Source organism: Ipomoea nil, unplaced genomic scaffold (assembly GCF_001879475.1).
Source record: "Ipomoea nil cultivar Tokyo-kokei standard unplaced genomic scaffold, Asagao_1.1 scaffold0848, whole genome shotgun sequence".
Classification (NCBI taxonomy): domain Eukaryota; kingdom Viridiplantae; phylum Streptophyta; class Magnoliopsida; order Solanales; family Convolvulaceae; genus Ipomoea; species Ipomoea nil.
The window spans coordinates 2,047,872-2,057,239 of record NW_017617276.1 but is presented as its reverse complement, the minus strand read 5'-3'; the positions used below and the strand labels follow the sequence as shown (position 1 = coordinate 2,057,239).

The window sequence follows — 9,368 nt, the reverse complement described above, 5'->3', positions numbered from 1 at the left end:
CCCCCCCTCAAGTTGGAGCATGTAACAGAGAGATGCCCAACTTGGGAATAAGAGACTCCATGCGTGTCTTGCCCAACGCCTTTGTATGGATATCAGCCAACTGTTGTGTCGTAGACACATGCTCCGTTTGTATTTTGTCTAAAGGAGCGTCAATTTGGCAAGTGCATTTTTTGCACACACAAGTAGGATAACAATCCACATCAACAAGATCGTCCCACAATTTCTTCATTTTACCATAGTAGGCCATTATGGTGAGACCCCTCTGTTTGACCTCCGTCAACTCGCGCTTAAGTTGTTGAACCCGTGGCCCATTAATTACAGAAAAACGAGCCTTCAAATCATCCCAAAGAGTAGATGCAAGTTCAACATGAGAGATCGTGGAACGCAACGTTGGTTCAATTGTGTTACGTATCCAGGATACCAACAATGAATGGTTCGTCCACCAATCATCCACATCATCAGAAGTCGGTACAGGTAACCGGTATAGATCCGTCAACGAATCCGAACTTCTTTCGGGCACGAAGAGCAAGTCTCATAGATTTAGACCACTCATCGTAATTATCCCCTTTCAGAACAACTTGAGTTAGAAGCATACCCGGGTTATCGCTGGGAGAAAGATCGTATAGAGAGATACGACTACGACGTACCATCGTGACATCGTCGTCGTTGTTGCTAGCGTCCCTCTTGTCAGCGTCGACGACCTCCGTGTCTGTCATGGCGGCAGCGGCACACGGCAGGAACAATGCAAGGAGAGAGCGTCGGTCAAGAACCTGGGAATGATACCATGTAAAAAAAAGTATGAACTGTCTATTTTTCTCTGTTGTTCATTACAGAAGATGTACACCCCTATATATACAAACTATAAGGTACAGAGAAAGGAAATAGAATCAATAAGAATAATAATAATGAAATCAAGATTACAAGAGAAAATATTTGCTAGAAGAAATATGTGATTTCTTGTGATTTCTGTGATTTCTTTCCCATAATGTGATTTTTGTGATTTCTTTCCTTAACAGATTAATTGATAACATTAGCTGATTGTAAAAAAATATTTGGTAAATTAGTTGTTAGCTGTTAGCTGATTACATACAAAATGATTTTATCAAAAAACTGATCGAAAAAATTACTTTGAACAGCTTTTTGAATTTTATCATTTTGAAACAATAAGTTGTTACAAAAAACTAATTAATCAAATGCTCATATTGATTGTTTAACCAAGTAAAACAACTAATAATGATTAAATAAGTTAAAATTAACTGATAAACTAACTATTTTACCAAACAATGCCTAAATCTCAATTTATGTCATTATCAATATACAATAATACAGGAGTGATGATACATGATTTTTTACTCTAAACAAAGCTGCATATTATGGATGGCCCCTCACTACCATATTTGCTCGTGATTACATCATTATTTATTTATTTATTTGGTGAGGCTATGTTTGATAGAGCGGTGAATTTAATGTGATTAAAGCAATGAGTTATTTGAACCCCTTATCGTTTTGATTGAAATTTCTGCAATAGACTGATCTAGAAATTATAATGACATCTGAACGTCCATTTGGACAGCAGTGGACTGTCACTCTCCTAAAAATCAATTGTTTCAAAATCGATAAATATAATGATGTTGTTGAAACATATAGCCAACTGTTATAAGTTATAACAGCCCAACCTGCTTTGTTTTTGTCCATAATTGTTGGCTTTAACAATTTCAAGATTTTTCCTTTCACCAAAAAAAAAAAAAAAAAAACAATTTCAAGATTTCATTTTTAGACGAAAACATGAATGATGAATAAAATAATGGCGTAAAAAAGTAAAGTAGTTGCTGGGAGAGGTAAAGGAACACGAAAATTGGCATCTTCTGCTCCCTCTATCTCTCTCTCTCTCTCTTTCTCAGTTACACTCATCTTTTGCTTTCCCTATCTGCTTCATCATGCGACACTTCTTTTACTTATAAACTTAATAATTAAGGGATTTAAGGCTGCTCCTATAAATACTATGACTATGTCGTAGAATCTTTTCTCATTTTGTGATTTAATCTGTGTCGGGGTTTCGCGGCGGAGCGCATTCTCAGCATGAAGAATCGCCGGAGAATCAACTGCGGAGGAGCTCAAGGTCCCTCTTCAAAAGGGTACCTTCTTCTCCTATCATTTATCCTCTCAGATGTCTTCTTCATCGCCCCATCTGCCGCCTGCTTTAACGGCAATTGCCAGGTAACCGTACATTTTTTTTTCCCCAGATTTTGCTGTGAGGATTTTAGCTGAAACTTTCTTGATTTTTTTTTTATTTTTTTAATTTTTTTGCAGCTTCTTGATTCGTGTGCTTCGGCCACGGACTGTGGGGCTGGGCTTTACTGCGGGAATTGCCCGGTAATGGGAAAGAATCAACCTTTTTGCATAAGAGGACAAGCCACTGTACCCACTTCCATTGTGAGTTCTTTTCCTTCACTGTTGCAGTGTTTTCTTTGAATTTTGTTTTTTTTTTTTTGGGTTTTTTTTCTGGAAATGACAGTAATGGGATTTGCTCATTTGCTGCAATACTGTTTGTTGCATGGCAATGGTGATTGGGGCAGATCAGTGGGTTACCCTTCAACAAGTACTCATGGCTGGTGACCCATAATGCCTTTTCTATAGTTGATGCTCCATTACTGACAGGAGCTCAGAGACTTACTTTCTGTAATCAAGAAGACACTGTTACTAACCAGTTAAGGGTATGTGATGTTGTGATTTTGCTTAAACTTATCCTGCTGTTTTTGCATAGTCCCACAAGATCATATAAGTATGATGTTTGGAGTTGATTTGGGTGTTACTGATTTGATGGGTGATTCCAGAATGGAGTGAGGGGATTCATGCTGGATATGTATGATTTCGAGAATGATATCTGGCTCTGCCACTCGCTCCGCGGCCAATGTTACAACTTCACAGCTTTTGTAATATGCTCTCCATCTCTTTCTTATGTTATGATTTAGCATTGGGTTGTTCTTGATCAATTTCTGTAATTTTAACTGATGGGTTTTCTCAGGAGCCAGCGATTAACACGCTTAAAGAAATAGAAGCTTTTTTGTCTGCCAACCCTTCTGAGATAGTCACGATTATAATTGAGGATTATGTACATAGCCCTAAAGGTTTGACGAGAGTGTTCAGTGGTGCTGGATTGGACAAGTATTGGTTTCCAGTGTCTAAGATGCCAAAAAAGGGCGAAGATTGGCCGACTGTAAATGATATGGTTGAGAAAAATTATCGCTTGCTGGTTTTCACTTCTGATTCTTCAAAGGAGGCGGCTGAAGGAATCGCTTACCAGTGGAGATACATGGTGGAAAATGAGCGTAAGTGCTAACACGAATGTCTCATTTTCGTGATTCTATGTGTATATATTGTGCTTAATCATACAGCGATGCTCCTCAGCTGGAGATCCTGGGGTGGTGCCTGGCTCGTGCTCCAATAGAAAGGAATCAAAGCCTCTTAATTCGAGAAGTGCCTCGCTCTTTCTAATGAATTACTTCCCTACAATTCCTGCTCAAAATGAAGTTTGCAAAGAACATTCTACTCCACTAGCTGATATGGTTGGCACTTGTTATAAAGCAGCCGGGAATTTGATGCCAAATTTTGTGGCAGTAAACTTTTACATGGTAAAGAAATTCACACCGTTCTGTTTAATGGCTATCATTATCATTGACAAGAGTATATAACATACTGAAGAATGAAAACAACGTTTTTACCTCTCACACAATCTATTCTAATTGACCACTACAGAGGAGCGATGGAGGGGGTGTTTTTGATGATTTGGATCGAATGAATGGTCAGTCTTTGTGCGGCTGCACTACAATAACTGCTTGCCAGGTTCGTGGTTCCTGAACAAATTTTCAGAAACGAAAGCATATATAGTTACTATTTGGAAACTTTTTGTGCCCACTAGATTACTAGTAGCGAATACTACCTTTATTACTTGCTGCATCGTTTGGAACAACCTTTGTTAGAGGAGGAGTGTTTGTTAGATGTTTGTACAAAGTACTGAGTAATTGTGTGAAAGAATATTAAGATTACTTGTTAATTGTCATTTGGCAGGCAGGAGAACATTTTGGAGTTTGCAAGAATGTTGCTGCATCTAATACAACTCCAGGGACAACTGACCCTGCAGGAAGCTTTTCTGGGTCTGTGCAATTGACAGGGTCTGCTTCAGCCATCAAAGTCGAAAGTATATTTTACGCGTTCTTTCTCTTCTGGCCTGTGGTGTTGTTGTTTCTCGTATGATTAGCGGGAAGTGATCGAGTTCTATGGTAGAATGTGTTGCTGCATTGTTGAGTGCTGGTTAGGCCTTCACTGTGTAAAGTTTTGAGTCAGAAAGGTACTCATTTTGGCCTGTTAAAACTAGAAAACATTCACCTTAGAATGTTAAGGCAAAAGTCTAGGTAATCAGTGTTATAGTTTAGCAGAGATGGCTACAGCCTGCAACAAGTAAACTGTACTCAACATTATCCAGATTTGTGTTTATAAAACCCCCATGATTTTTCATTTCTTCAGAAGTCTCTTTTTGGTGACCAAGGAACCCTCAACCGCTACCTGAGGGTGTGCACTAAGTAAACATTGTCTTGTAGCTCTAACCAACAAAGGACCACAAGGAAGTAAACCAGCCTAGGTTGTCCATAACTGATCGGCTTAAACCAAGAAGGCTATTAAGTCGAACTTGGAATCTGAGGGTGTGCAATTGTGCACTAAGTAAACCCCACCTTGTGACCCTAACCAGCAAAAGATCACAAAGAGGTAAATCAACTTAGATTACTCATAGAGTCATAGCTGATCAGCTCAAAATAAGAAGGCCATTGGGTCGCTCCTCACTAGGAGGAGAACTTGGAACCTTGGTTACTAAGTCAACAGTTTGACCGACTTGATTGGAAATGTCCCCTTCATGAAGTCTTCTTCTCTCAAAAGGTTGAATCCCCAACCCCAAGGACTCCCACATCCGGCCCGACAGAGCATTTGGGAGGATGTAAATCACGGTGACTCAATGGCGACTCAATGGCTTAGCAAACAGGGCCAAATGTCGGTGCGCACAAGGGATCTGCATACTTTGAGCATAATCCCACACTGCCGCCGCCGAGGTTCGAACTTTAGTCTCTTCTCCCAAATATTGCCTACTGAACCATTGAGAAAAAAGCCCGTGTGGGCTTCATGAAGTCTTCTTTGTGATTGGATGTGGATGTGCTTTCTGTATCATAAATATATATAGTGTATAACTCCAGCACAAGAAAACTTCAGTTTCAGAGATGATGTTAGGCCATGCTTCCTGTAATGGATTGCCAATAGAGATTTCATTTCAGAAATATAACAGAAACCCAAGGTCTGAATCTGCAAATATTTACATCACACAGGGTTGCATCTGTTTGCTTACACATTGTATTGGAATTGGGGGATACCAATAGAACAAAGAAATGGAGAAACAATCTGTACAAATTAATTGAAAATATCATACTTGAAGCATCAATCAATCTTATTTACACAGAATGGGTAAAAGCTGTGATCACTGCTGATAGGCAGCTTAAAAGACAGGCCACATTGAGACCCTGTCAATGCTTGGCAGCAACCCTTTGGGTTCTATCTGAAGAGCTGGGCTTATGGTAAGCAAACCAATGAAGCAATCCACAGGTACCCTCATCCCCCGAACATTAATCGATTCAAGCTTGCGACATTTATTTACAAGAGCTATGAGTCCGCTCTCAGTTACATGGCGACAACCCCATAGACCAATATTCTGCAAATTTAAACATGTGAAAAGAACGGGATCAGTTGCTACGAAAGGGAAAGATTTTGTGAACCAACAACCTTGAGAGTTTGATCATAAGGTAGTGAAGAGAATTGCTGGAATAGGGCATTTAAACCATGACCATTACCAAATATTTCCAAGTTAACTTTAAGAAATGATACTGGGATTTCACCTTTAAGTGCGGGCAGCTGTCTGCAATGGCGAACAAGGATGTGTCTGTTATAAATGTAGCGCCAATATTCAGATGTTGTAGAGAGCGAGCTCCCGAGATCTGTTGAAGGAAACACAGACGAGTAAAACCAGGCACAATATACTTTGAAGCTTAAGAATGCAGCTAGCTAAAATGGGTAGATAACAACAAAGCAGAACCAAAGATGCAGCCTAATCCTCTTCGTTTTATAAGAAGTTTTCATTTTTCAAGACATATTCGCCTAGTCGAACAGCTAAAATCAGAGCGATCTTATTAGTATTAGGAATTTATGCATCCTTGGAACAATAGAGGTCTGCCATTCATCCAAGACATCATAGTTTTCTTCATGGGGAATTCATCCAAGACAAGAACTTACCAGTTGAACAACACCTGCGTCTGTGATCCCTGTCGATCCCCACAGAGACACCGACGAAAGATTGCTAATACATTTCGCCATAGACAATTGATACAGCCCATGATCTGTTATCTGGCAACCCCAACAGCTCCTTGAACTGAAAGAAAATAAACAAATCAGAACACTAGAAAACAACAACATTTCTGATCACTCCACAATCTCCAACCACCATTAGCCAATCCCAGCAAATGTGCAAAGAACTAATACAGTTTAGAACAACATATCTGCTAATCAAGGTTCATATTTTTAAAGGGCAACCCCAGCCAAGAATGCAAATCCCACATTTCAACTTTAATTGAGACTAATAATTTGTCACAATATGATAAAAGAAAGCATCATGGTACAAGAAGTATTGATTGCTGGAAAATGCATATCAGGAGAGAGAAAGATGGGATTTTTACATATCAAGCTCTTTAAGACTGTAAGCATGGAGAACAAGGCGAGTGGCGGAATCATCATCCACTTTCCACCCGGAAAAGCTCAGTCTTTCTTTCCTCGCCAACGATTCTTTAGCTCCCTGCCTCCATTTCTGGCTCACACTGCTCGCCCTGTAAATGCCAAAAACAGTCAAATTCGGTCAACATCAACACAAAACAAAAGAAACCAACAAAGCAATCAAAAAAAAAAAAAAAAAAGAGGAAAAGGGAGAAGCAAGAAAGATTACTGAGCCAAATCTTTGAAACAGGTGAGAAGAGTTAATATATGAGCCAACAGGTCAATGGGGAGGCGATCAATCTCCGCCTCTTCCCCGTCTTCCCTTCCTTCTACTCGTCTCCTCATGGTTTCTCTCGCAAAAAGAATCAAAGATTGAACCAATTTAGGGAGCTAAACATAGAGCTTTGATGCAAAAAACAAAAACAAAAGGCTCCGAATATAATTGTTAAAGAATCGTGGATAAATGGCGCTTTCAAATGCAGAGAGATATAGGGAGGAGAGAGAAGATGGTGGGGGGAAGAAGAATTCAGAAAGTGTGGTCATATTTTCGTCATGTTATGTACATGTTTTTTGAACGTATCTCCAAAACCAGGTAACGAGGTTGCTTTTAGAATCTTCCGACTGAATCTGCGGACTACGATTCTCATCTCTTTTTTAGCTTTTACGTTTATTATTACTATACGAGCGTTGATTTTGTTTGGCTAATCACGTTTTAATGTGCCTTTTCTTGTTTTGGATGGTTTTCGGCATCCCACGTGGCGTCAGCTGTCTCTCCCTCTCACAAGAAATCCCCATTCCTTCTTTTACTTTTATTCATTTTAGGTGTACGGGTAAAAACGTAATTATAATAAATTAGATCGGTTAGTGTCCACATTATGATAGAGAGAATGATGTTACAGTATTAATGATCAGAGTAGAAGGTAGGAATTGTATAAGGCATGTTTACAAGTACAACAAAGATCGTCGAGAGATCCAACTTGGAAAATCAAATTGCTTTGATCAATGTATTTATAGGTATTGTTGATATGGCAATCTTACTATATACTTATGATCCGGGTAGTAATTAAGCTTGTAATTTTTTCTTGATTTCGAGAAATAAGTTGAATAAGTAACTGGACTTTAGCAGAGGAACTCTAACGAATCCAGCTAGAAGAGATCCCTAAGATACTTTTCATTGTCTATTTCCTTGTGCTAACAATTCTCGCATCATATGAAGTGTGAGACTAGTGATGGGGTTATAGGAAAAACCTAATATATCTATAACTTGAATATCGATTGTTTTTTTGTTTTTTTTTTTTGTTTTGTTTTTTTTTTTTTTTCAGTCTAGATATCTTAAGGATTCATAGTCTTGACATATATGTTGATTATGCAACTAGACTTTAGCATATGAACTTTCTCAACCTAATAAAGCTCAACGTGTCAAAAGGCTCTTATTTAAGAAACCTAATTTTTTAATTTATTAGGGGATTTGGAAAAGGTTAATCCAAAATGTATATGTGTTGTTTTAGTTTTTAGCAGTTCGGAGCAAATTGCTGAGTTATGAAATAATATTTTTGGTGTTTTGATTAAAGACAAAATGTTAAAATGACAAATTTTTAAAAATTTTGGAGAATTTGTAAATAATCAAACAAGATCATTTTCCAATAATTATTATGTCAATTAACAAATTAATTGTACATATATTAAGATTCGTTTGGAAAGTAGGAAAATGATTTCTGAAAAATGAGATGTTTGGCTGCACATCAGAAAATTGTCTGTGTATTTGATTCATTTTTCAAAAAATGCCTTTGTGTATTTGGAAAATTGTATTTGAGTCATTTCAAAAAATGTCTTTGTGTATTTGGTTCAGTTTTCAAAAAATGAATAGGAAAATGAGTAAAATTGTATACTTGAACATTTTAATTGTTATATATCCAAAAAAAAATATTTTTATTTTTTTTATTTATAATATAACAACTTTTATTTTAAATTCCATGCAATATATGTTTTGGCTATATTCAGTGGTGGTGGGCGGCGGTGGGTGATTGGCTGCTCCACTGCTGCAAACGGAAAATGACTTCCTCAAAAAAAAAAAAAAAAAAAGTCATTTTCTAGAAAATTCTCCTCTCAAGCCAAAGACTGAACACCCAGAAAATGATTTCTGGAATCGTTTTTTGGGTTTCCAAACGCACCTTTAGGACATCCTCAATAGTGAGGATCTTGGTGTAGCTTTTGAGGAGTTTTTTGGAGGTGTGATTAGGAAAGAGAAATGAGTGAAAAGGGAAAAAAAAAAAAAGGAAAAATAAAAAACTGACAAAACCCACCCAAAATCCCCCAAAACCCCCAAAATTCTTGACAAAACCCACAAACTTGCAGGAGCAACCCAACCCCCTCCCTCTCTCCTTTCTCCTCTCTCCTCCACATACCCATTTTTTTCTTAATTCTTGTGCAAAATCCCCTTAAAAAAAGAACGTAAAATAAAAAAGAAATAGAAATATGTCACAATAATATTTTACATCATCAATTAAAAAAGGAACGAGAATTACGTAAATTGGAAAATGAAATGAATATTAATAATTGACTGA

General features: G+C 37.8%; 2 protein-coding genes across 2 annotated transcripts; one reads left to right on the top strand and one right to left on the bottom strand.

Annotated features, from left to right (window-relative positions):
* The first annotated feature begins 1,808 nt into the window (after positions 1–1,808).
* On the top strand, positions 1,809–4,521 carry LOC109178508 (PI-PLC X domain-containing protein At5g67130). Its single transcript, XM_019328134.1, has 8 exons — positions 1,809–2,217; positions 2,311–2,433; positions 2,577–2,714; positions 2,835–2,933; positions 3,026–3,329; positions 3,409–3,632; positions 3,757–3,843; positions 4,069–4,521. The coding sequence occupies exons 1-8, from the start codon at positions 2,080–2,082 to the stop codon at positions 4,252–4,254; spliced, it is 1,299 nt and encodes a 432-aa protein (XP_019183679.1). The 5' UTR covers positions 1,809–2,079; the 3' UTR covers positions 4,255–4,521.
* A 774-nt stretch (positions 4,522–5,295) lies between these two features.
* LOC109178509 (F-box protein At5g67140) lies at positions 5,296–7,416 on the bottom strand. Its single transcript, XM_019328136.1, has 6 exons — positions 7,241–7,416; positions 7,034–7,205; positions 6,771–6,917; positions 6,331–6,466; positions 5,937–6,035; positions 5,296–5,752 (listed from the first exon to the last, which is right to left on the bottom strand). Exons 2-6 carry the CDS (start codon positions 7,147–7,149, stop codon positions 5,540–5,542), a joined length of 711 nt encoding a protein of 236 aa, XP_019183681.1. The 5' UTR covers positions 7,150–7,205; positions 7,241–7,416; the 3' UTR covers positions 5,296–5,539.
* Between the last annotated feature and the right edge of the window lie 1,952 nt (positions 7,417–9,368).

Excerpts from the sequence above, each read along its gene's own strand:
- LOC109178508 (XM_019328134.1), top strand. The coding sequence starts at position 2,080 with ATGAAGAATCGCCGGAGAATCAACTGCGGAGGAGCTCAAGGTCCCTCT. Across the intron at positions 3,633-3,756 it reads TGGCAGTAAACTTTTACATG|AGGAGCGATGGAGGGGGTGT; the intron begins GTAAAGAAATTC and ends TGACCACTACAG. Across the intron at positions 3,844-4,068 it reads CTACAATAACTGCTTGCCAG|GCAGGAGAACATTTTGGAGT; the intron begins GTTCGTGGTTCC and ends GTCATTTGGCAG.
- LOC109178509 (XM_019328136.1), bottom strand. The coding sequence starts at position 7,149 with ATGAGGAGACGAGTAGAAGGAAGGGAAGACGGGGAAGAGGCGGAGATT. Across the intron at positions 6,918-7,033 it reads TGTTTCAAAGATTTGGCTCA|GGCGAGCAGTGTGAGCCAGA; the intron begins GTAATCTTTCTT and ends TGGCATTTACAG. Across the intron at positions 6,467-6,770 it reads AGTCTTAAAGAGCTTGATAT|TTCAAGGAGCTGTTGGGGTT; the intron begins GTAAAAATCCCA and ends ATTTTCTTTCAG.